This window comes from Lagopus leucura, unplaced genomic scaffold (assembly GCF_019238085.1).
Source record: "Lagopus leucura isolate 7727_CA_CO unplaced genomic scaffold, USGS_WTPT01 Super-Scaffold_100001, whole genome shotgun sequence".
Taxonomy (NCBI): Eukaryota; Metazoa; Chordata; class Aves; order Galliformes; family Phasianidae; genus Lagopus; species Lagopus leucura.
This window is the reverse complement of record NW_024962262.1, coordinates 95,226,630-95,252,033: the sequence shown is the minus strand read 5'-3', so window position 1 is coordinate 95,252,033 and position 25,404 is coordinate 95,226,630. Positions and strand designations below refer to the sequence as shown.

General features: G+C 38.0%; 1 protein-coding gene across 2 annotated transcripts in view; it reads left to right on the top strand.

Moving 5' to 3' along the window:
* Positions 1-25,404, top strand: part of F5 (coagulation factor V) — a 34,056-nt gene that overhangs the window by 7,718 nt on the left and 934 nt on the right. Inside the window, exons 4-24 of one of the 2 annotated variants that reach the window (XM_042866934.1) lie at positions 2,030-2,242; positions 3,115-3,258; positions 3,956-4,177; positions 4,926-5,091; positions 6,543-6,720; positions 7,766-7,868; positions 8,212-8,423; positions 9,173-9,323; positions 9,700-9,912; positions 11,688-13,584; positions 14,801-14,966; positions 15,774-16,010; positions 16,489-16,699; positions 17,407-17,589; positions 19,292-19,408; positions 19,793-19,864; positions 20,513-20,604; positions 21,375-21,530; positions 22,326-22,470; positions 22,623-22,771; positions 24,972-25,154. In XM_042866934.1, coding sequence (XP_042722868.1) covers positions 2,030-2,242; positions 3,115-3,258; positions 3,956-4,177; positions 4,926-5,091; positions 6,543-6,720; positions 7,766-7,868; positions 8,212-8,423; positions 9,173-9,323; positions 9,700-9,912; positions 11,688-13,584; positions 14,801-14,966; positions 15,774-16,010; positions 16,489-16,699; positions 17,407-17,589; positions 19,292-19,408; positions 19,793-19,864; positions 20,513-20,604; positions 21,375-21,530; positions 22,326-22,470; positions 22,623-22,771; positions 24,972-25,154 — 5,210 coding nt within the window. Of the gene's footprint in view, positions 1-2,029; positions 2,243-3,114; positions 3,259-3,955; positions 4,178-4,925; positions 5,092-6,542; positions 6,721-7,765; positions 7,869-8,211; positions 8,424-9,172; positions 9,324-9,699; positions 9,913-11,687; positions 13,585-14,800; positions 14,967-15,773; positions 16,011-16,488; positions 16,700-17,406; positions 17,590-19,291; positions 19,409-19,792; positions 19,865-20,512; positions 20,605-21,374; positions 21,531-22,322; positions 22,471-22,622; positions 22,772-24,971; positions 25,155-25,404 lie in introns of those variants that run through there. The other variant, XM_042866935.1, reaches the window with a different exon arrangement.

The following is a 25,404-nucleotide window of genomic DNA, read 5'->3' as shown; positions in this document are numbered from 1 at the left end:
CATCCCTGGAGGTGATCAAGAAACGTTTAGATGAGGTACTATGGGAGATGGTTTAGTGGGGAAGTATTGGTGATAAGTGGACAGTTAGGCTAGATGATCTTGGAAATCTTTTCCAACCTTGGTGATTCTTTGAACGTTTGGGTTTATGTGTAGCACAGATATCTGTTGATAGTGGATTAAAACTTCACACCTATTTTCAGCTTCTTTCTTGTCTGTGACTGTAATACTAGGAACATGAGTGTCTTCTGAAACATACATTCTCCTGACCAGCTCCACTGTGCTAGTTCAGTTTGCACCTCAGGAACCTGAGGAAGTGAAGGGAGTTAAGGGGTGAGAAGCTGTATTTCCTAGCAGAACCTGAATATATGCATTTGGATAACACAAATACAGTCTAATGCTTTTCCAGGGTACAACAATGATTGGGCAGAACTAGCATGTTTCTTTTTTTTTTTTTTTTATCACTCAACGTAATGCTGTATGGCCATTTAAAACTCTCTAACGATCAAAAATAAAACACAACTTGATGTTAAGACAATTTAAAGGATAGTCAAGTAGGCTGCAGAAAGCTGGAATTCACATGGAAGTATAAAAAAGGTGCAGTAGTGGACTGGCCTTATAAAATTCATTAAGGTTGTGAAGACAGTCTGAAGCAGGTAGAAAGACAAAGTTGCTAATTAATAATCTAGCTCTTTCAGAATGAAGGAAAATTAGACTCAAGACTGTGCTACAGAATGTTTATTCATAAAAAGAGAAGCATCTTCAACAGTGGGGACTTATGCAGGTTTTGTCCCCAGAAACCTGAAAATGACTGTAAATTTGAACTGGACAGAGCAAAGGCATGAATGAAGCGCCCCTTCTTCTCAAAGAGCTGTAGCTGTTGATATTTGAACATGGAAGAGAGTGGCCCAGGAAAGTATTGGGGCAAGGGTGTCTTGAGGTTTTTTGGCCTTTTCTTTTTGGAGCAGATTTTGGTGAAAGAAGTGTAAGAGAGAAGGATTCTAAACTGTAAGCTTTTCAGAACAACACTGATCTTAGAATCGCAGAAACAAACATTGAGAAAGTTCTCCATGAATGGTTTTGTAGACTACGTGGAGGGTCTGACAATTTTGTGACCTTTGAATTGAGCAGGTGGGTAACTGTTCATGAAATAAATGAAACTTGGGCCATTTTCTTGTTCCCTCACATAACTGCTAGGATGAACACACAGTTTTCGGAGAATATTATCCTGCAAGTGTAAAATAATCTTCTTCAGGAACTGTAAACTCATTTATACAGTTTATGATCTCTTGTTGATAGTGTCCAAACTGACACATCAATTCCTGCTGTATCATGGGGTGAATCTCTGCGATTGCCTGTGCTCCTTGGATTGCCTTGCCCTAGGTGCTGAACCAAAGTTTTTACTGGCTGTTTCCAAATTTATTCAACACTTTATTTGTTGCGTGGGTACAAAATTTTTACCTTCATCTCCTGGGATATCACATAGGTATGATAAGTAATTCAGTTTCACTGTTCTATTAATGTGTCTTTGGCACCTAGAATTTTCATTTTCTGTCTCCTCTTTTTAATATTGCATTTCTTTGGTTATTGTAGGCTTAGATATGAGACATTACTGTTATTTAGATATGCAGTGCACAAAAGCTCTAAGGCAGCAAGCCAATGCTAGCCTGCATAGTGGCTTTATGAGAAGTGATTAGAAAGCTGGCAAAGAGAGCAGTATTTCAACTTCTACTGAATATCAGTGAGCAGAGGCTGAAGGTTCATGCCATCTTAACTCTGTTAATTTGAAGACAGACACCTTTTGACAGAGGTGACAGTCTTAGAAAATCTTGAATCTGTAAGAAACGGGATAGTGAAATAGATACTTTCCTACATGCTACTCCCCACAATGTAAGTGGAGCCATCAGTCATCCCTATGAAATATCAAGTACGTAAGAAAGATATCAAGCTTTTGGAATTGTTGTAGGAACTTCAATTAGCTCATACTTTCATTACTCAGTTTTCATGTCACCCTGCTTTCTCTTCTTTGAAGGTTCTCTGTATGATGACAGAACATCATCTGCAGAAAAACAAGATGATGCTGTGCTTCCAGGCCAGGTCTACACATATGTGTGGGATATAACAGAAGAAGTTGGTCCAAGAGAAGCTGACCTTCCTTGTCTTACTTATGCGTATTATTCTCATGAGAACATGGTAACTGATTTTAACTCTGGATTGATTGGAGCACTGCTTATCTGCAAGAAAGGTAATGAATATGGGAATGTTATAAAAAGGGACTTTTCAGTTAAAGTGCTAACTGATTAAGTTTTGTATGAGAAACAGATAAATTCTGCTGTTAAGCTAAGACTCCTTTCTGCAAGAAAACAGGATTTTGTAGTCTCTCATAAATATAAAAGAGTAGTCTCTCATTAAAGAAAGACATTTAAGGCAGGTGCCTCATTCTAAGTAGAAAAATCTGCATGCTCCCAAAGTTTTTAGTTTCTGCAGTCCAAATGACATCTATTTTAGTCTTAAATGATGTACATCTATTGAAAGCAGCAAATGGATTTTTTTTTTTTTTTTTTTTTGTATGTGAACAATCTGTAGAAAGAACCATAATTCTGTGTGGTAGGTACTTATGCCCAAAATGAATTCTACTTTTTGATAGAAATCTCACCTGTGTGACAAACTCAACTCGATACTTTCTTATAACTGATCCAATTCTGAAGTATTTGTGAGTCTTTCGTATGCAGAAGTTTTATGCTTTTTAAAGGAGCTGATGACCTCATGGGGTATTTGAAAAGGCAGTGTTCACACTGCAGATGGCTCAGCCATCCTTCTCCTTGCCTTGTAGTCTCAGAAGAGAGAAGTCAGTCTAGTTGTGTCGAGAAGGCTGCTGGATATTCTTTTCTTGGATATTAGACTTTTTGATTCCGTGGTTACCTAAAACAAAAAGCATTTTCAGAAATAAAATCACTTTATGATCATTCTTAAGATCTTTGTTTTTGGAAGCAGATTCAGGCAGCACATGATAACAGAAGCAAGTTAGTTAAATACATACACATGCCATTACATTGGTATGGAAACTGCTTCACTTCTGCTTGAAATTAACACCTTTTATTTATTTATTTTTCACAGGAAGCCTAAATGAGGATGGGTCACAGAAACTTTTTGACAAGGAATATATACTAATGTTTGGTGTGTTCGATGAAAACAAGAGTTGGCAAAGATCAGCATCACTTAAATACACAATTAATGGGTACGCTGATGGAACGTTACCAGGTACTGTACAAGCTGATGTGACATGGCGTACACATGAATGAAGATTGAACGTTGCCTCTCTTTGTTGTTTGTTTTTTTTTGTTTGTTTGTTTGTTTTTGTGCAAGAGGACAGGACTAGATGAGTGGGGTACAGCCTTTTTTAGAACATGTTTTTAATCACCTAAATTCTGGACGAGTGCTATGCCATACTGCTATTAAGGAAAACAAGATTATTCACTTTAAAAACAAACAAAACCCCTTTTTTTTTTTTAACTTGGGTAATGGGGGAAGTAGTGATGTAACTAGGTGAACTTCTGATTTTTCAGCACATGGAATATCCCAGATGAAAAACTTCCTGGAAGTGGAAAATCAGTTACCATTAAATCAGACAGTTAAGTGAGAAGACCAAGATGGTGATAATAGGACTATTCTGTTAGCGTTCTCCCTTTTCTCCTTTCTTATCTCTGTCCAGTCCATAGAGCAAATACAGAAGGCTGTTTAGGGTATTGAGCTTTTATTAAGCAAATACTAGACAGGGTACTTAATTTCACTACCCATAGCCTTCATTCTTCAACTTCAGTCCTTTTCATTTCTTTCAAGTGAGGAGAAATTGGCTCTCAGAAAGAGGCTGCTGATTTTTTTCTTTCTTCCCCAGTTTGCTGTAATTCAGATTGTCATTTGCATGCAAGATTTAACACCTTTCTCACTTCTCTTTCAGATTTAGAGGCTTGTATGTATGACAACATTAGCTGGCATTTGATAGGAATGAGTTCTAAGCCAGAAATTTTCTCCGTTCATATAAATGGCCAGGTCATGGAGCAAAGACATCACCGCATTTCTACTGTAAACCTAGTGGGAGGAGCATCAACCACAGTGAACATGACAGTGAGTGAGGAAGGAAGGTGGCTGATATCTTCTCTTGTCCAAAAGCACTTGAAAGGCAAGGAAACATCTATTTATTAAGCAACTTTAGAGTTTTCCTTTTCTTCTTTAAGCCCCCAAAAGCTTCTGTCCTGCAGTGAATAACCATACTTCAGATAGTTTTCATTTAATTAAGAAAACACTGGAAAATAGGATGTTCTGTTGAAACTAGAACTGCAAGATGAATTACAAATCATTCTTATCTACAGCTATACATCTGCATGCAGATTAGAGTAGCAGTAAGTCAGAATTCAAACTTCTAAGTCTCTGCAAGCTGTTCAGTTGATCACCATTTTAAAATGAGTGAGGAATCACCTATTTTCAGAGAAATGGAGCTCTTTCAGATATGGAGCACTAAATCTAGTAAGTCTAGTGAAAATATTTGCTGTTCATTGTTTGTTTGATAGTAGCGATCAAAGTTCTGTTTGAAAGATTGAGAAAAATCTCTCATAAGAGCAGAAAGATGTGTTTTGGGGAAAAATATAGAAAAAGAAAAAAAAAAAAAAAACAGGCAAAAACAAAGCTTTTTATGAATTCAGCTGATATTTCCAAGGACAAGTAGGTGAGAGAGCTGTTGTATTCCATTTGATTAATACAGGCTCCTTGAAGGCTTCCCAAGCCACATCGATGCAACCTTTTTAAGCCTGAGAAAATAACAGTAATAAACAAACCTTGCAGGCTGAGGTAAAGAGAAACAAGAAATGTGATTCAGGTGGTCAGAGCTCAAAGTGGAAAATCACTGTGGTACTCTGTTTCTTTTCAATTAGCTGGAATGCATGGTTACCTTACTGTAAGAGACTGTGGAGACAGACAGGTGAAGAAGAGTCGTCTGTCCCTTAAGGAACGTCGCATGATCAAAAACTGGGAATATTTCATTGCTGCAGAAGAAGTTGTTTGGGATTATGCCCCAACCATTCCAGACAGCCTTGATAAGTAAAATAATACTTTGTCAACATAATATGGAATGTTAATGTGAGATCACAGAGTAATTCAGGTTGGAGAGGACCTCTGAGGGTTGTCTCACCTGAATTTCTACACAAAGCAGCGTAAACTTAAAAATTCTATCCATCTGCAAAATTACACCAGGTTGGGCAGCCCCTATCTGATTGAATTTTCATTGTTTGCACAGCTGGGGACCTCTTAGCCTCTCCTCGGTGCCTTTTCAACCTCACATGTAATCAGATGTTCTAATATTGAGACCTTTAGCTATTGCCACTCATGCCATCATTATGCAACTCTGAAGAAGAGTATGGTATCTCTCATTTCATAACTAAAGATAAAAACAAGATTCCTTCCTTAACCCTTTCTTCTTACAACTGAGTAAGCCCATCCTTTCCATGTATGACATGTATTTTGTCCCCCTAATCACGTTGGTGACCCTTCTCTGCACTCTCTTCAGTGTGTCAGTGCCTTTCTTTTGCTGCAGTGCTTTTAAGAAAACACTTTCTTTCACCTCTAAAGGGGAGCTTAAAACATGCAGATGACAGGAAATGCAGAAGGTAGCATGCAAGCCTGCCTTCTAAATCACTTTTCAACACAAATTCTGCTGAAATAAACAATCCTTCGAGGAGAAAGGCAGTATTTCTAGAGAATCAAGGTTTTAAAAATGTTAGCATGGTAAAAAATATGGGACAGGGCAAAAGAGAGATTGCTCTATATGTGACCTTTGCATGGCACCAAATAGATGACATAAAAGTCATATTACATTGGCATATTTGGCATACTTGTCTCCTTTTTGTCTCTTTCTCGGCTAGTTACATGGCATCCCTCAACTGCTACAGTACTCTGCCTTCTTTTGTTTGGAATTTCGGCATTTGGCTTTGTTCAGTAGCCTTTTTTGAAGGGCTAGTGACCAGGACGAACACGTTATTCTTTGTTGCTTAGAAATGTTTATCTTAGTTCTGCTCAGCATTATAATTCTCAATGTTTTTAAACATGGGAATTTCACAACTTGTTATACAATATTTGATTGGGATTGAGGTTATCTGAGCACTGTTCCTGGCTTCCCTGAAGTGTTTGCTATTGTAAGCAGTGTTTTTCCTAAATTTGTCTGTGCCCTTTTTAAAGAACATTATTTTCTGTTAATTTATCTTGAAAATGTGGGTGCTACTTCAATTTATCTCTTTCTTGCATGCATTTGCTATTAAACTCCATGAAAGCACTGATATTAATTGGTTGTACGTGACCCTAAAACACAAATAGCATTGCAAGCTTTTTCTTATTTGATATGGATTAAAATTTGAGGTGAGAACCATTAGATTAACTCTGGAGTTGAATTTTATTTCAAATAGTGAGATTTCTACTAGTTTGTTCAGTGCCAGATCAGTAATTGGTGTCACTCTTCAAGTTTTGTTGATCCATTTGTCTTTTCTTTTCTTTTTAAGACACTATAAAGCTCAACATTTGGACAACTACTCAAATCTAATAGGTAAAAAATACAAAAAGGCTATTTTTAGACAATATACTGATGGCAGCTTCACCAAACGTCTGGAAAATCCTCGTCCCAAGGAAACTGGGATTCTGGGTCCAGTTATAAGAGCTCAAATCAATGATAAAGTTAAAGTAAGTACTGTAAGCTCAGAGTTTAGTACTGTAGAATAATTTTCTATTGGGTAGAGATATGTAAGAACTAGTTTGATTTGTTCATAGTTTTTTTTGGTTGGCTGGTTTTATTGCTTTTTGGTTTGTTGGTTTTGTGGTTTGTTGGTTGTTTTTTGTTTTTTGTTTTTTCCAAATCCTCTAGCTAATTTAATAAATAGTGGCCTTATTAAAAAGTATAATCACAGGTGACAGTCTTTAGGTTAAATTTTTCAACGTTCTATCTATAATTTCACGATTGTTCTTTATTTTAATAACTTAATTCGTTTACACTTTCTTTTGTAAAGTATGTTGTCACTGGTACACAGTGAAGAAAGCCAGATCAGATTGGACTTCTAGGGAAATTTAGGTCAGAGGCTAAGCCTCATGAGCCACCCATCTGATGTTATTTTTTTGGGCTGTTTTAGTTAGTGTTGCTCAGTTTTCAGTAGTTAAATGTTCTTTCATAGAGTTATTAAATGAAACAACAAAACATTACAAGTTTGTGCTGCTGTTTTGTAGTGTCGCATCCTCTTGCCTTTCCGTTGTCACTTAATGATGCATGAATTTATCAAAACATTCCTTTTTTTTCCTGGTTTTATCATGAGTAGACAGCATGTCGTCTTTTCTAATCTCTTTCCCTCTTGGAATTAGGGAAAATGTTTTCTTTTAAGTTGGTTTTCTCTAGTGCTGAAGGCTGTTAGGCATTTCAGTCAATAACTTCATATTTCCTGAGGCAGTATGTGCTTAGAAGCTGGAAGAACAAATGTTTTCTAGGCAGCAAGTGTGAGAAGCTGAAGTTCACAGTGTGGGTTCCACAAGCCCTGCAGAAGCAGGATCCCACCAGGTACCAGCAGCATTTAGACAATGAATTCATATTGCGAAACCATATGTGAAGCATCCTTTTGCCTTTTCAGCTTTTTCAGGGCTGAAACTAGGCAAATTCTACTACAGTTGAAACTTGGTTATGTGTTCAGACACAGATTTTTGGAATACTAAATTTTCCTTTTTATTTCATCTATCAATGCAGATTGTATTCAAAAATAAGGCCAGCAGACCCTACAGTATGTACTTCCATGGAGTGACGCTTTCAAAGAATGCAGAAGGAGCTAATTATCCACAGGATCCCACAGGTAAGAAATTTGTGGATCATGTTTTGAGTATCATTGTGGAGAGTTCTGCTGCTTTCGAAGAGATGCTGTCAGTCATAATTCATTACCTGGATTCTGTGCTCTGCCTCTGCTGACCTTTTGTGCTGCCTTATGGAGAAACCAAGGTACTATTTGCAAAGCATTAACAAATAACCTTTCTTCAGTGTCTTGCTGGTGATTTTAGAACCAAAAGCTCTTGCTGAACTTCATTTATCTCAGACGTAGCTTGAAATGACGTAAGTGCACCAATTTCATTAAAAGGTGCAGTCTGGCACTAAATAAAGATCTGGCTCTAAGTTTGTATTATCTGTTTATTTTTCCTTAGGCAATGCCACCCAGAGTAAAGGAATTCTACCAGGGAAGACCTACACGTATGAATGGCAAATTGCTAAAACAGATCAACCCACTGCAGAGGATGCACAGTGCATTACCCGGCTGTATCATAGTGCTGTAGATATTGAGAGAGATATAGCCTCTGGACTGATTGGCCCACTTCTGATCTGTAAAAGTGAAGCACTTTCTCAGAAGGGTGTGCAGGTAACGTCTCAGAGGGATTTTGCTCATTAATATTACTTGATCTATAGTGAAATTTGTTTTTATTTTAATTTAGAGAAATGTCTTAGAGAGAGCAATCAAACTAATAGGTTCCTGAAGAAATTATTTGAAGATACAGTCTAACTGTCTGCAGTGGTAGAGGAATTTTATTCTGATTTTCTTAGCAAGAGCAGCATTTCAACAAGAAGTCAGCCTTATTTGTATGTCTGTTTCTAGACTTGGAAATGAACTTTCCTGCTGCTATTACACCTTCACACTTCTTCATTCAGATCTGAGCTGGTCTTTCTTTGTAACACATCTAACTCAACATGATCTGCCAGTCTCTAGCATCACTGATTCTAGAGCAACCCAGTGATATGGAAGAGTTCTGGGAGATTTTATTTGCCATCGACTGAAATCTTGCTTGGAAAAGATTAGAGCATCACTTCAGAGAAAGAACATCAAAAACTTTGTGCTTGGATCAAACCAGAAGGCCGGTCCATTTACTAAGAGCCCATCTGCATGTCAGTAGTGTTAGTATCTTGCTCAGGGTTGCACCACACACAGCTGAGCTGGAGTAGAGTGTCACGCTGAAGTCCTGACCCCCAGTTGCCTTTCAGTTATTCACTTTGAATTGCACCATAACTGTGTTGAAGCTTATGTCACTTACCTTGTAGGTAAGTAAAATAGATCTGAGTCATTAGTGTCTCTGCTCATAGAATGTAATTGTGCTTATGCTGATTGTCTTTCAGAAAAAGGCAGATGGGGAGCAGCATGCGATGTTTGCTGTGTTTGATGAAAATAAGAGCTGGTACATAGAAGACAATATCAAGGACTACTGCAGTAACCCTGCCTCTGTTAGAAAGGATGACCTCAAGTTCTATAACTCAAACATAATGCACAGTGAGTGGGATAACAAACTGAAGATTATGGAAGTCATGTGAGACCGAGCGTTCAGTGATTGCAGTTCTCCGATGTAACGCAATTGGGTTTTTCTCTAGTGGGGACTGGGCTGACTACTGGCCCTGAAGCAAAAGCAAGAGTTCTTTAATTTTAATACAGCATTCTGCTGATTTGGAGATACTGTTTCCAGAGCTGGAATTCCCATCCTAGTTTGTATTGTGTTTTCAGCCCTGTGTCAGTCTCTCTCTGCCAAGTGTAGGCCTAATAAACTGGACTGACATCAATGAACAAGAGGCTTTAAAAGTCTTTCACTTTAGTTTTTACATTGGTGAGGCATGAAAATATTAAGACCGTCTATATTTTGCCTTCTTTTTAGCAATAAATGGCTATGTGACTGACAGAAATGAAATCCTTGGATTCTGCCAAGATAATGTTGTTCAGTGGCACTTCTCCAGTGTTGGCACTCAGGACGAGATTGTCTCTATTCGCCTTTCTGGGCATGCTTTCCTGTATAGAGGAAAATACCAAGATGTGTTGAACCTTTTCCCAATGAGTGGAGAATCAGTCACAGTGGAAATGGACAATATTGGTAAGAGGCAGGACTGCAGTGCTTATTTGACAGCTCCTCTAACTGCCTTTTAAGCCCCGGTCCATAAGAATTTACCAAAATAGAAAACCTTTTCAGATACACACAGTGCCAGGAAAATCTTGAATCGATGTCTGTTGCAGCTGATGTGTATGAAGTTTCATTAGCTGCACAGGTGCTTAGCACATACGTAATTATATGTGCTGATAATGAGGTTCTTTTAGTGGTTCTTTGTGTATTTGGGTTTTTTTCCAATTCACAATTAGAATTGGGGTTAGCAACAGTCATTTTAAGGTATTAAAATTAATGTTCATGGTAACAACCTGGTATCACCTCCGACGTTTTGATTCCCGACTCTGATTCCCAGCTTCTCCATCTTAAGTAACTTAAAAAAGCTAAGACTCAAATTGCTCTTGTTACTGTTGAACAAAGTGGCTACACATTACCTCAGGTTATTGGTCATTTAGCAGCAGTAAAGTCTGCCACGCTGAATCAGGTCACTAGTCCACCAGTATCTATCTCAATATCTAACAGTGTTTAATACTAGACCTTGAAAAAAAAATAGTACAGTTCATGTAGTCTACACTTGAGAAATTACCTTGTGAAAGGACAAAAATTTATTCCTCATTGAAGACTCTGAGTGTCCAATGATTATCTTAAAATCCCATAGGATTTAGGTATCCTTATTCTGTTTAAAATATCAGTGAGCTTTCTGGTTGTGGTTTTGTTTTTAGATTTTTTCATAAAGATTTTTTGTCCTCCCAGCTTGCTTTTTGATGATCTCATAGCCTCAAGAGCTTATCAGTTAAAAATATACATTGTAGGGATTTTTCATTGTTGTTCAGGACTAGGGAATCGTTAAAAACCCATCAGATTTAATGACAACTTCCCCAGAAATAATTGTATTTCTGTTTGGTTGTGGTATGCAATTTGTTTTTACCATCTAGGTCCTGTAAATTTATTGCTGTTAGAAATAGGGAAAGCAATGCAGGTTGCAGTTTGTCTTTTTTCAGACTCTATCTTTCTGTATTCTGTCACTTTTGTTAGTTCCAAAAGCAAATATACAACAAGCAAAGAACTTGATGCCATTTGAGGAATGGGATTGTACTTTTATTCTCTACAGATCCTAGTTTCAAATGGAAAATATCATCTTCTAATTTGAAAGTTCTGGTAACTCCTCCAAACCTAGTCATTTAGATGCTGAGGCTGACAGTTTGATATTTGTGTAGAGATTAGAAACTCAAAATATTTTATTATTCTTCTAAAGATTGTCTGGTATGCATTCAAAAGCTTTTGAAATACTGTGTTTGTCAAAGATTTGTCTACATTGTATCACAAAGTGCTTTGTTTAGAATCTTTATGTGTGTGGCAATAGATATAATAACAAAGACTGATTAAAATTAATACTTAATCTCAAAAGACAGAATCTTAGATCCAACTCTAAATATAGGATCTTTCATATCATTTTTTCTTTCTTCTTCACATTGATCTTTTTCATGGGATATGTTTTCACTCATGTCCAAGGTATGCCTCAATCTTTGGGAAAGATCTCCAGTTCTTATTTATTTATTTGTTTATTTATATGGGCTCCTATTTACTTTACAAGTATTATTTTTCATTGCAGTGTAGCTCTTAGGAAACTCAGCTGAGGATTAACACTCTTCTATAGCAGGTGCTGTAGAAAAAAACCAGCAATTTTCCCTCACTGTTTACATGGTAGGTAGCATTCACTCCCATAAATACTGAATATTGGAAAAACATTTTTGTTTTGCTTGCAGGCACTTGGCTTTTGGCATCCTGGGGTTCTACAGAGATGAGTTATGGCATGAGACTGAGATTCAGAGATGTCAGATGTGACTATGAGGATGATAGCTTGTTTGATGTTGTGGATTTCACAAACACCAAGACTGATAAAAAGGCTCTTTCCACCTCAGTTGAAGAAGATCTGGGAGAAGAGGTAGATGAAGATGATTCAGAATATCAGGATCTGCTGGCTTCTGTTTATTCCATCCGAAGCTTAAGAAATACAGGAGAAACTGAAGAAACTCAAAACCTTACAGCGTTGGCCTGGGGACAATCTGAAGACATTGATACTGCAAGTTCTAAGGTGGCTGTTGACTCAAATCTGACAGTTACCAATGGTAGTCAATTGACAGAGTTCTTAGAAACTCGTACTGCTCCTCCTCTCCAAATTGAGACTGAAACATTCCAATCAAATTATACATCAGTCGCAGCAGAAGAGTACTTACTTTTAGCTAATGCAAGTGATGGAAAGCCTAACTTAATTTTTGAGAATAGAAGCAGAAGCGATTATGCAGTAAATCACAGTAATATGTCTGGAGGTGAGCACTTGCTGAGCAATGGAGAGGTCCAGGTGAAAGATGCAGAAGAGCATCTGACTGATAGAAAGGACAGTAATTTTTTTACTGAAGAACATCAAGAAGAAAGCACAGGGAAAAAAAATAACAGCATTAATAGCAAAAGAAAAAAGCGAAGCTCGGTGGCCATTAAATTTTACTCTGTCCAAAAGATGAAAGCTCTTCTAAATCATGTAAGAAATAAAAATGTCTCATTTTCTGATAAGACAAATGCACCTAATTCTATGCAGCATACAGAGAACACATCCAGCACAGCCACAGTGGGAGATGATCAGCATCCAAGTGATTATGATGGTGATCTGGAAGAGGAAGAAACCAAGGGGGGCAATGCCATGCATGCAGGTAATTTGACGCTTGAGTTGGAAGTCACTGTAGAAGAAAATGAGTCTAATGCATCCAGCCTCTCTCAACTTGAGCTATCCAAAGATAAACAAACAGATTCATTTTCTTTAGATCATACATTGGGTGATATAAGACCTCACTCAAGCCCTGCATTAGTGAAGAACTTTCTGGAAGCATCGTTGCCCAGGGCTGTGAAGTACTCATCTAAAATGACAGATGAGGAATGGAATTTGGTGTCTGCAAAGGGGATTCAGAGACTGGAAGCAAACTTAGACAAATCTGTTAGTGGTAAGTTGAATTATGGAGGCAGAAATGGTACAATATTCCTAAATAAGAAGCATATGAAGAAGGATGGGGGATTCTCACATCTAATTGGAGAAAAACATAAAGGCAACTACAAGCACCCACCTCTGAAAAGAAAGGAAGGGAATAAGAATAATACTTTGAGTACATCTGGAACCTTTGTCAAGATCCGAAGGAAAAAAAAAGAATACCCAAAAACTACTCAATTTTTGAACCCAAGGAGTAAAAAGCCCCAGAAATTCACCAAACCTACTGAAGAGCTTGGCCGCACATTGTTTCCAGGTGGGGCCAACCACGTAACACTGCCGTGTTGCACTAACACCACAGAGTCACCCAGTAAGTCCAGCCACAGAGAATTGCCAGGTGATACACAGCAGCTTAGGCCATCCATCGTCATTGGGCTTCCCCACGAAAATGGGAACTATGAATATACTTCAGGAGAATATTACAGCGAGGATACATCAGGTGATGAATATGAATACTATTATGTGAGCTTTGATGATCCATACATGACAGACCCAAAACTGAACGTCAATGAACAGCGTAATCCAGAAAACATTGCTGAACATTACCTGCGTAGCAGAGGGAATGAGAGGAGATACTACATTGCAGCTAAGGAAGTCTGCTGGAACTATGCAGGACTTAAAAAAAGGTTTGGCTAAATCCTTTACTTTCATTTTGGTCGTATTGACACTAACAAAGTGTTGATTTGCATGCTGATGAATTGAAGAGCATCTGTAACCTGTGGTGTGATTTTGACATTACAGTTACACAACTCTAAGGATTTTTCATGGAGGCTGGTAATCCTTTGCAGTCTCACTCAAAACACTCTTTAATACAAAAGTGGAAAAAAACCTCTGTCATTAACTTTCATTTAGCTTTATTGTGCTTGAATGACCTGTTTTACATCCTCCTTCAGTTCTTAGATTCTGTAGTAGAGACTGGACAAAGAAACCTCTCTGTATAAAGACTTTTCAGGTATTAAATGATGTGACTGATCTAATACAGAAAGATTGTGCTTACAGGTAGTACGAAATTGCACCATTTCTAGCACTGGAAAGAAATGGTTCTGGTGTTTCAATTCTCTATTATAAAATTAAAACACTTACGAGACCTAGCAATGAAACATAAATGCAAAGTGCTTAATCATGCAGGTGATAGAGAATTCCTTACACTTAAAGTAAAAATACAGCTGGATGAATTATTGCAGTGTTGTTCATAGTGCGTAGAGAAATCACAGAATGACAGGATCACAAACCCTAACATTGATTTTTGTTGAGTTTTTTTTGACAGCATCTCAATGCTACAACAAAAAAAAAAAGTATGTATGACTCGTGAGAGACTCCATACTAAAAATTTATTATCTTGATTTAACCAAATTAAGGTCACTACTTACGTTACAATGTGTAGAATTCCTAGTCATCTTTCATCCAAGGGCTGAACTTTGTGATTTTTGAAATGAAGACCACAACCATAACTTCAGTTTTCATCTGTCATTACAGAAAACTCAGCTCTGAAATATCTAAGTTTTCAGGCTGAATTTCCTGGACTTATTTGAATGAGTCCCTAGTGCTTCTATTTAAAATCTAAATAATGCTTCAAGTGCTTAAGAGCTAATTTGTTCTTACCATCTCTGTTTCCAGAGACTAGTTGTAGTTTTTGTCAGTGACAAATGGCCAAGTATTTGAAGAGTCTCCCAAACTGTAGAACTAGAAGTTTTTAAACAATGTAAGTTATGATTTTCAAAATCATCTGACACATCTGTGTTTATTCTTTACATTCTGAAATGTTTCTGTTGCACAAGTACCAGACTTCATCAAAACTGTGTCCAATTCACTGTGTGTTTTCTTTTGGGGGCTTGCTTTCAGTACGATGATGTATGACAAAATCTGTAAAGATGGCAGCACAAAGAAGGTGATTTTTCAAAGGTACACAGACAGTACCTTTACGGTTCTTCAGGATGAAGGCGAGTATGAAGAACATCTTGGCATCCTTGGACCGGTTATCCGGGCTGAAGTGAATGATGTAATCCTGGTAAGTCGCTGTTCTTTCAATATGTGCACAAGATAGGATTTTTATGGTGATCTACAGTGTGACATAGAATGGATCTAAAAATGCCACAGATTTTAAAAGATGATAGAGGAGATACATTTTTCAGAGCCAGAAACTGAACAGAGGACAAAAGAACACAGTGATGTGTTATTTCATTGAAGGAGTAAGATTTTTGCTGTCTTATTCACTGTGAATTCACTCCTGTTTTTCTTTCTCGTGTTTCCCATCAGATTTATGTTTAGCATTAAAAAGTTTTCTTAGACCCAAACTGCACTAAAAGTATTACTTTTTATGTGAAAGTGGATCATTTTATAACTTGTAAGAAGAATTGGTAGTACACTGGTAGTATACTGGTAGTATACTTAGACTAGGAAGCATGATGACGTAGTGTTTTCCTGCTTTCCTCACCCTTCCCCATCTATCTTCCAACACACAAGCATGGACTGCATAAAGTAGATCTCACACCTTTCTCCTTATTTCTGTGAGTGATGTACAGTAGGAACACACTAAGCTATGTTAAAGCTTAGGAACCTGGACCCAGTAGAAGGCAGGGAGATTGTCTCATGCTTCCTAATATTTAGTTATCATATTTAGTTATCAACCATCACTGGAGAGCATGACACTGAGTGGAGCTCTGAAAAGTTATTCTTACCAGCTTTGCTGTTGACAGTGTGGCCTGTGGTCATTATACAAATGTCGACCCTGGTTTGAGGTTATTAGAAGGCATTACACAGGACCTTTACTTTAGGCCCAAAATTGCTCAACGGATTTTTCTTCTTCTTTTTCTAGGTTCATTTTAAGAATCTGGCATCCAGACCATATTCCCTCCACGCCCATGGACTTTTTTATGAAAAGTCCTCTGAGGGAAGCATTTATGATGATGAGTCTAGTGATTGGTTTAAAGAAGATGATAAAGTTCAGCCAAATAGCAGCTACATATATGTATGGTATGCAAACAAACGATCAGGACCACTGCAGCCAGGAGCAGCTTGTCGTTCCTGGGTCTACTACTCTGATGTAAATCTGGTAAGGAAATCAAACTAGAAGTGATAGTATTGCTGCAATTTATGATTTATATATAATCATAGAGTGTGGAGGGATCTCTTGATATTATCTAGTCCAATCTCCCCGTGCCTGCTCTAAGCAACTAAGGCAGGTTGCCTGGACTACACATCCAGTCAGATTTTTGGTATCTCCAAATGATGTTATTGTACAGATGTGGAAATGTAAGATGCTGAACACTTTTTAGATAGCTGTCCTGACTTTTGGGTGTGATGTTCCGATGTGAAATTTAATCTCTTATATTCAGTTAAAAGAGGGAATAAACTGTTGATTAATTTAGAATAGGAAACACTAGTAGATTGAGGCAACTAAAGAGATAGAGCACTGGAAATTTCAGGACCCTTCTGCTACGTTTTTAGAGCTTTATGCATTTCCATAGAATGTTTTTGACATCTTTTAGGAAATCTGTTCTTACGTTTATTAAGGGTTTGCTACCTTGTAGGAGAAAGATACGCACTCGGGTTTGATTGGGCCGATACTGATCTGTGAAAAAGGAACCTTCGGTGCATCAGACAACAACAGAACAAACACTCGAGACTTTTTCTTACTTTTTATGGTCTTTGATGAAGAAAAAAGCTGGTACTTTGACAAACGCTCTAGAAAGCCTTGTACTGAGAAGACCCGAGAAATGAAACAATGCCACAAATTCTATGGTACTTATTTCCTTTTCTCAAGTATTTAGTGGGGTAAAGGGAAAGGTGTTGAGGGAATTATGTCAGTTCACTTTGCTTGTGAACAAACGTAAATCCTGCACATAAGTTATCTGAATATTTTTTTTGCAGTTGCTGTTCTCCATTGTCCCCATAACAGTCATAGTTTTATCATAGAAGATTAGCATTGACTGGAAAATTGGTATTAAAATGTAGAAAGGATATTGACCTGAAACTTTAAAAAGGCTTTTCAATTTAAACAAACAAACAGAAAAAAACCATACCAATAAAACCCCCCAAACCACTCTTTTCGGTAAGAGGCTAATACTCTGGGAAAGTGAATCCTTTTGCAAGAAATATAAAAGCAGAATAATAATTTGGCAAATTGACTAGTTCTACTGAGAGAATTTTAAGCAGATCTAGGACCTCGTGTGCTTCTGTGTGGACACAGGGATTTTATTTACGTAGAATGGAGTAAGTGGCTAAGTGCTGAGAGATAATCTTTTGTTCTCTTTGAAATAATTGATGGTATGTAGACTGTACTGTACAGCACTTGGATTGGAAAAAGTGATGTTTTTCCTGAATATACTAAATATTTCAATAAATATTTCATTAAATACTTGACTTATTTTAATAACTACTTTCTCACATTTTTGAAGATCTGTTTAGTGAAGTGTTAACCATTCCAGCAATGGGTTTTTTTTTTTCAGCCATTAATGGGATTACCTACAGTTTGCAAGGCCTGAGGATGTATGAAGGTGAACTCGTCCGATGGCATTTGCTTAATATGGGTGTGCCAAAAGACATTCATGTTGTTCATTTTCATGGACAGACGTTCACAGAACAACTAGAGCTCATGAAGTATCAGCTTGGTACATACACACTCCTTCCAGGTAAGTATCAGAATAAATTCTAAGGGTCAGTTAGTACAGTCATACCAATGTAAATGTGAACAGAAGTTGGCTTTGGGCACAGGAAAAAAGAACTTGAGGGCGCTAACAGTCCAGGTGCCAACAGTGGTCAGAAACTCATTATTTGCACCTCACTTAATATTTTGGGAGGTGAGAAATCAAGACGTGAGAGATAAGTATAAAGTTATGGTCAAAACATTTGTGTTTGGGCAAATGTTTTCCTCTCAGATGAGTAGAAATGTATGTGGAAAATGAATATTAGTATGGTCCATAGTACTACCTTTTGTTTGTATTTTCTTGCTGCTCACTAGGCATGTGACTATTGGTTTAAGGTTTCTGTCCTTTGTGTCTTTCTTTCCCTTTCTACAAAGTAGGTCATAGATTGGATTTGGCTTTGGCTTTGGCTTTGTAAAGTGCTCAACAGTAAAGAAAGTAAAGGAATTCCATAGGATAGTGTCTGCCACAAATTCCTCATGAAATTAAGAATATACAATAACACAGCTGTCCTGTTCATACATTCCCAGACGTCAGCACCTCTGGAAGTCCCATCAGTGTTTGCTGGGAATTACTATTGGTGTCTGGCTTGTGAGCATTTATTTTTACAATGTGAAGTGAGTATGATGCAGAAAAAAACAGAACAAATGTCAGCCCTAGGAGAATACTTACATACAGAAAGCAATTAAATAAGCTAAAAACACTCTTTAGGCCAGAACTTCCTCCTTTACCCATCACCGTCAACACTGTGACGTGCATAACAGCACTTAGAAAGGCTGCATTGACAGCTGTGCATGTTTTAAAAAAAATAATAATATAGGAAACAATCAAAATAATGGGATTGGCTTGGAAGGATATGATGTTATTTCAGTGAACATTAGATGATTTGTTCACGGTTTAAACCTTTTATTGTAATATTTTTCACCATGACATCTCTGTATGTTTTTCACAGAATCACAGAATGGCCAGGGTTGGAAGGGACCTCAAGGATCATGAATCTCCAACCCCCCTGCCACATGCAGGGCCATTTTTGTTTAAATGAGAACCAGAATTGTCATGTCTGCACTAACTAGAAACATAAGAAAAGCAATGAAGCATGTATTGTGTTTTCTTAAAAATAATTTAAAAAAAGATCACACAAATATCCTTAAAGGTCTGATTCCTACTCAATCCTTGGCTTTCTTGAGGTATGCAAAAAGTGAAGAAAGGGCTCATACATGTCAGTGTCCTTCATCTAGTTTTCTTTACATCCATCCAGTACATTACTTGAACAAACTGGGGAGCACAAGTAAGGACTGCAATCAACACCACAGAATCAACACCCCTACATTATGTAATAAATTTAGTATTGTTCATTACATGGATCAGTCTGCCATGTGCAGATCTGCTATGTGCAGATGTCTGTTGTTGCATACCGTCACCTACGCTTCTGTAACTTTTATAGTAGCAGGAAAGACTAGGTTTTGATGTGCTCTCTTAATTCTCTGTCTCCAGATTGAACTTGCTTGTTAAGAAGAAAAAAGGATTGGCATCAGTGGTATTAGTTCTGCTTTCTCTGCTACGTTTAGCATGGAGAAATTTTTCTGAATCAAGCCATAGTATAATCTCTAATTTAACATACAGCCTCACTAACATCAACTTTATAATGCTAACACTTCTGATATGTTTTTTTTTCTTCCATCTTTTCAAGGCTCATTTCAGACAGTTGAAATGAAACCACAGAGACCTGGCTGGTGGCTTTTAGACACTGAAGTGGGGGAATATCAGCAAGCAGGAATGCAAGCATCCTATTTGGTTCTTGAGAAAGGTACTGAATTAAGGTATTTTTTTGGCTAGGGGAATCAAGCTATAAAGTCATCTCTGTCCTTTCAGGGTCACTGAAAATAAGTTCGGGAGTGCTCTGCAAAATGTGCTTTCAAGGGGGTGGAGTGATTACTGCAAATTTATTCTGAAAGAAAAAATGTTCAGCCTTTAGCATACTAGCTTTGAATTCATTGGTTTTCTCACAGTGACCATTAGATTAATCGATTGAAAGAAACTGCAGAGATTTATTTGTCCTCTGGGAAAAGAATGGTAAAGTTACATTATTATTCAGAATTGCTCTGAGCAGTGCTGCCTTAGAACATTCCATCTGGATATATATTGAAGTTAAATCTTCCTTTTAACAACAAACTTACTGTGCTCTCCCCAGAGTGCAAGATTCCAATGGGTATGGCAAGTGGAGTTATACTTGATTCACAAATCAACGCTTCGCATCATATAGGTGAGTTAATAGTTGAAAAGATCTGAGCATGATACGGAATATCACCACCAAAGTGCTGCAGTTCCATTTATTTTATTTTATTTTTACATCTTACATCAGTAATGAATCATTTGACAGGTTAAAAAGCTCTCCAGTTCTTCAGAGACTGATGTGAACTAGATAGCCCTCACCACTGAATTCACACACTGTCATGGATCTTCTGCCAGCACCATAAGCCCAAGAGTCAAGCAGACCTCTGTCAATGGCCTGCTGCATGACCTGGAACAAATATAACTTCATCTTTTTATCCCCATTTGAAAATCAACATGAAGTGCTCAAAAAATTTTTGGAATTTGCATGTGATATGAGCTGTCAAAGTGCAAAGTGCATTTGTATTGAAAGATTTGGGAAACTGGCATCCAGAATGATGACAGTTTTTGCTTTACCAGGTTAACTTTTTACATGAAAACTATATCATTTTCTAGAGAAATTGTTAGGATTCTACACAGACAGTAGCAAGTGAAGGTGTACACAGGTTGCACAAGCAACCTTTTTTTCCTTTTTTCTTTTTTTTTTTTTTTCTCTCCAAGACAGATCTTAAAGGAACCAAAGTACTCCATGTTTTAAGCATATCTCTTTAAATTCTTTATTCATATTTTTTTTCTGTAGACTACTGGGAACCTAAGTTAGCCCGGTTAAACAATTCTGGAACATATAATGCTTGGAGTACAACAATGACAAATGATCTTCCTTGGATTCAGGTATATATTACAACATATGCTTGGCCATCATTAAGCCTGGACGTGTCCATGCAATCCTGTGTTGTTATTTTCTTGCAACTTGTGTTAGAAAATTAAGCTGCTTTTGTTGTTATAGAGAAAACTGCTGTTGAAAGCAGAAGATGAATCAACTTTGTTTAGAGACGCCATAAACTGCCTACCTCTCTTGGAGTTAACCCAATCTGTAGTGCCCTTGAAGCTCAATGGCTCAACGGTCACCCTTACAATTTAGACTGAAACCATTTGTTAGGCAATTAAAGTCATTCTCTCCTCTAACTTTCTTTATGTTTACTTAACTGTATATATTTATTTTTATGTACATTTGTTGGGTGATGATTTAAAGTGTAATACTCTCAAGTAGTACTTAAGATAGTTTTGGAGAATATTTATTTTTATTGGATGCTTCTGTGTTCAGCTTGATGTATCACATGCAAATGAAGCTGATAAAATTATGGCTTCAAGCACTGTACTTTTCAGGTGCCTCACTTCCATGTTTTTCTTCTATTTAATCACTTTTGCTCCAGATGGCTAAGGTAAACCCATACCTATGATTTCCTTAAACTCTTGTGAAAATGACCAGTTGAAAGAAGAGAGAGACTCAAACTAGTGTTGCAGCAACTGCTTGTATTCCTCCTGGGGGTGTTATATTGTGGGTACCAAAATGCAGGGCTCAAAGCTACTGTGTAGATGCCAATGAATACAACTTATATCATTGTGCAGTTCTGACTTTATAAACATCTTTCTGTTCCCAGGTGGACTTTCAAAGACAAGTTCTATTAACTGGAATACAGACGCAGGGTGCCAAGCATTTTTTAAAGTCCTTCTACGTCCAGAAGTTCTTTATTGTTTACAGCAGAGACAAACGAAAGTGGAACACTTTCAGAGGAGACAGCTCTCCAGCAAAAAAGGTTTGTACATACAATAGGGATTGTAACAACCTAGGTAACCTCATTGGATGATACAGTGAGTTGGTAACTTTATTTTATGTTAGAGACAGTGGAAGAATCGGTGGTCTTTAGAGACCTTGAGCTTGAAACCTCAAACAGCATTTACCAATCAAAATTCAGACCAGAAGACAAATTGTAAGATAAACCTGTTAGACTGGGATTTAGATTGTCCCTGTGACCTTTTCTGTAGAGTCTGGCTTACTCACAAGCATCTCTTCCTACTTTTGTTTCCTAAGCCCACATTAACTTTTTGAAACAAGCAGGAAGATGAACTAAAAATTAGACCCTATTTCATTAGGAACCAAATGCTTCTTCCTTTTTTGTTCTTCCTCCTATCACAACAACTGAATTTTAAACTATCTGAATTGCCTGCAGTAGGCATGTGTGACAAGTTTGGCCTTACCCCAGAAGAGGCTCCTTTTATACCCAAACACTCCAGCCCTGCCAAATACAGCTTTCTGTGGTAGGACTCCCAAATCAAAGCACTTTCTCTTACCTCTCCTTTTGCCTCTTTTCCAACAGTTTTATGTAGTGCATAGCAATGGGTTGCTTATTTGAACTGAAGGTTTGGATGCTTCCAAATGTGCTAAGATGGGACCATGAAATAATACATGTTCCCTGCAACATAAGATGCTCCATCATGGTGGATAGGGCTAGTGGCAAAAAAGACTTCCATTACAGAGCAGGCTTTCAGCATCCAAGCTTGTGTTTGCATTAAATTAACTGTATGTGGGTATTTCATTTTATTTTTTTAAGATTTTTGAAGGCAATTCTGATGCCTATGGTATAAAAGAGAACATCATTGATCCTCCTATTATCGCGAGGTATATCAGAGTCTACCCAACACAGGCCTACAATGAACCTACTCTTCGCATGGAGCTCCTTGGCTGTGAAGTAGATGGTAAGAATGATTTGTGTGCTTGTGCTTGACAATTTTTCTGGCAATTTTTGAACTTCTATGTTAAATGAAGCTAAAATTGTGAGTGTTCTCCAATTCCAGCTTTGTCACTTAGACTATGGCTACTTGGTTGAACATGGCACTTCTCTTAACAGGTTGCTCTTTGCCACTTGGAATGGAAAATGGAGAGATCAAGAATACTCAGATAACAGCCTCATCTGTTAAGACATCCTGGTTTAGTACCTGGGAGCCTTCCCTCGCCCGTCTTAACCAGAAAGGAAAGATAAATGCCTGGCGAGCCAAGGTAACAAGTGAAAAAGAGGGACAAGTGCAGGAAAGTTACTGCTAATAAATTTGTACTCTGTGCTCTTGTGCCTTCTGTAGGCTGTGCCCAGTGCCAAACATGATAGGTTACTTCACAACTCTTTAACAATCTTGTGTGAAGAAGCCCATTCCACTCTCACTAGAAAACTTACTAAACTTTTGGCAACAGTGTTGAAATCATATTTTGGAGAGATGGATGGTGCCCTCAGATCCACAGCCTGCAGCACTTCCCTGCGGAAATCTCTCTCTTAATTTCTAAATGAACACAAGTTTGAATATTTGGCTTCATGGAGCTAAAGAAACCCTTCCTGGATTGGCATGTAGTCAGTACAGCATAATGGATCTGAGGCTGCAGATTTTGTGGTTCATTCTGCCCCTGTTCTACTGAAAGCCTTCAACAGGGCGGGTGAATTGCATCTGCAAAATAGAGCTGCATTTATTTATGAAGCACCCTCAGAGTTGCTGGAAGCAAGCATTTGCTAGAAGTGTTTGGTAACAGTATTATGTACAAAGTACTTTGAAATTTGCTGGAAGCTTCTGCTTTATATAAGCATTTGATATTAACATTATATATTTTAACATTGGAGATAAATCTATTATTGTGGTGGGTTGACTTTGGCTTTTTGCCTGGTTTCCACCAAATCACTCTCTCACTCCCCCTCCTCAGCAGAATGGGGAGAAAAAAGCTATGCAAAAACTCATGGATTGTGATAAGGGCAGGGAGATTGTTCACCACTTACTGTCACAACGCAAAAACGCTTGACTTTGGCAAGCTTAATTTAATTTATTGCTAACTCATTACAGAGCAGGACAGTAAGAACAACAAGAAGCTAAAAGCACCTTTTCCCCTACTTCTTCCCAGGCTCAGCTTCACTTCTGACTCTCCTGCCTCCTCCTTGCCCAGTGGCACTTGGTGACTGGGAGCTGTGCTCAGTTCACAGGCTTTCTCTTTGCTGCTTCTTCCTCTACTCCAGCATGTGTACTTTACACAAGGTGCAGTTCTTTGGGAGTAAACTGCTCTAATGTAGGTTTGCCACAAGCTTTAGTTCCTGTCAGGCAACCTGCTCCAATGTGGGCACCTCTTCATGGGCTGCAGTTCCTGCCAGAAGCTTGCTCATGAGTAGGCTGTCCTTGGGCTACATTTCCTCTGGGAGGATGTCTACCTGTTGCAGTGTCATTATCTGCTCTGACATGGCCCATGATGGACTGCAGGGGACAGGCTGCTTCACCATGGTCTTCTCTATGGGCTGCAGTGGAATTTCCTCCTCTCTCCTCCCCTCCCCTGAGTATTTGAAGAGTTGTTTCTCACATTTTTCTTATCCTCCTCTTTCACAGCTGCTCATGTTTTTTATCCATTCCTAAATGTGGTATCAAAGAAACAATGAGCATTGCTCATTGGCTTAGCTTTTGCCAGCAGTGGATCCACCTGGAATCGGCTCTATCCAATATGAAACAGGCAGTTCCTGGTCTTATCTCACAGAAACCACCCCCATTACCAAAACCTTGCCACATAAACATAATAGTTATTTTTCTATATGTATTGAAAATAATGCAAAAATCTTAAGATACACCATCTGCAATGAAGAAGTTAATTGCAATGGCCACAAAGTGTGCTTATGACTTCTGTTTTTGCTTTACTATTCTTTTCCTCTTTGCAGTTTTAATACGCTCTTAACTACAGTGGTTGCTCTGAAAGTAATATGTCCTATTTAGATACAAAGAGCACAACAAAACTATTTGAAAGAGAAAATCCTCAGCTACAAAACAATATTTATCAGTGTAGTCACCACCATTAGCTGTGTATTTTCACCAGCAATGAACTGCCTGCCACACTGGTAAAAATCTGCACCAGCAGAGGTGATCCAATGTCACTTTCCAAATGGTTGAGTTCAGTTACACGCCTTTGCTTCATCTTCACTTCCACATCAGACACCATTCTGTCAGACTGCCCCTCTGCTGCTATCTGTCACACAGCAACAACATGTAATGGAATACTGATGCGAAGGTTCTGCCTCTTCTGCCATACCACCAACATCTGCCTCTGACGTCCTGGGCCAACATAATAACATAGGTGGCATTATCTTCAGAGCAGGCCTTGTATCCTTCAACAAGAATTTTCACTTAAGCAAATAAAAAGATATACATGTTTTCTAATGGGTTACCTTGCTTATCAATTACAGTCAAACAACAACCAACAGTGGCTGCAAATTGATCTCCTCACGATAAAGAAGATAACTGCTATTGCTACCCAGGGGGTCAAGTCTGTATCAACCGAAAACTTTGTGAAAACCTATGTTATTCTCTACAGCAACCAAGGCTCGGAGTGGAAATCCTATACAGAGGGTTCAAGCTCAGTGGAAAAGGTATCATCTTCAGCTCAGACAACTCTGCCATTGTTTTGTTTCAGATTCTGAGCACAGTAAGGGCAGAGCACTCAGCCAAAAAGATACTCTCTCAGGACTTTAAAATGTTAGGGAGCTGGAGTTACTAAGATAATGTCGTAATATCAGTCTGATTTTTCACAGTACTTTACAGTAATAGAAGGAAAGAACACCAAATCCATAGAGAATGCAGTCAACTTTGTGATGAAAGGAACTGATACTTTGTAAAGGA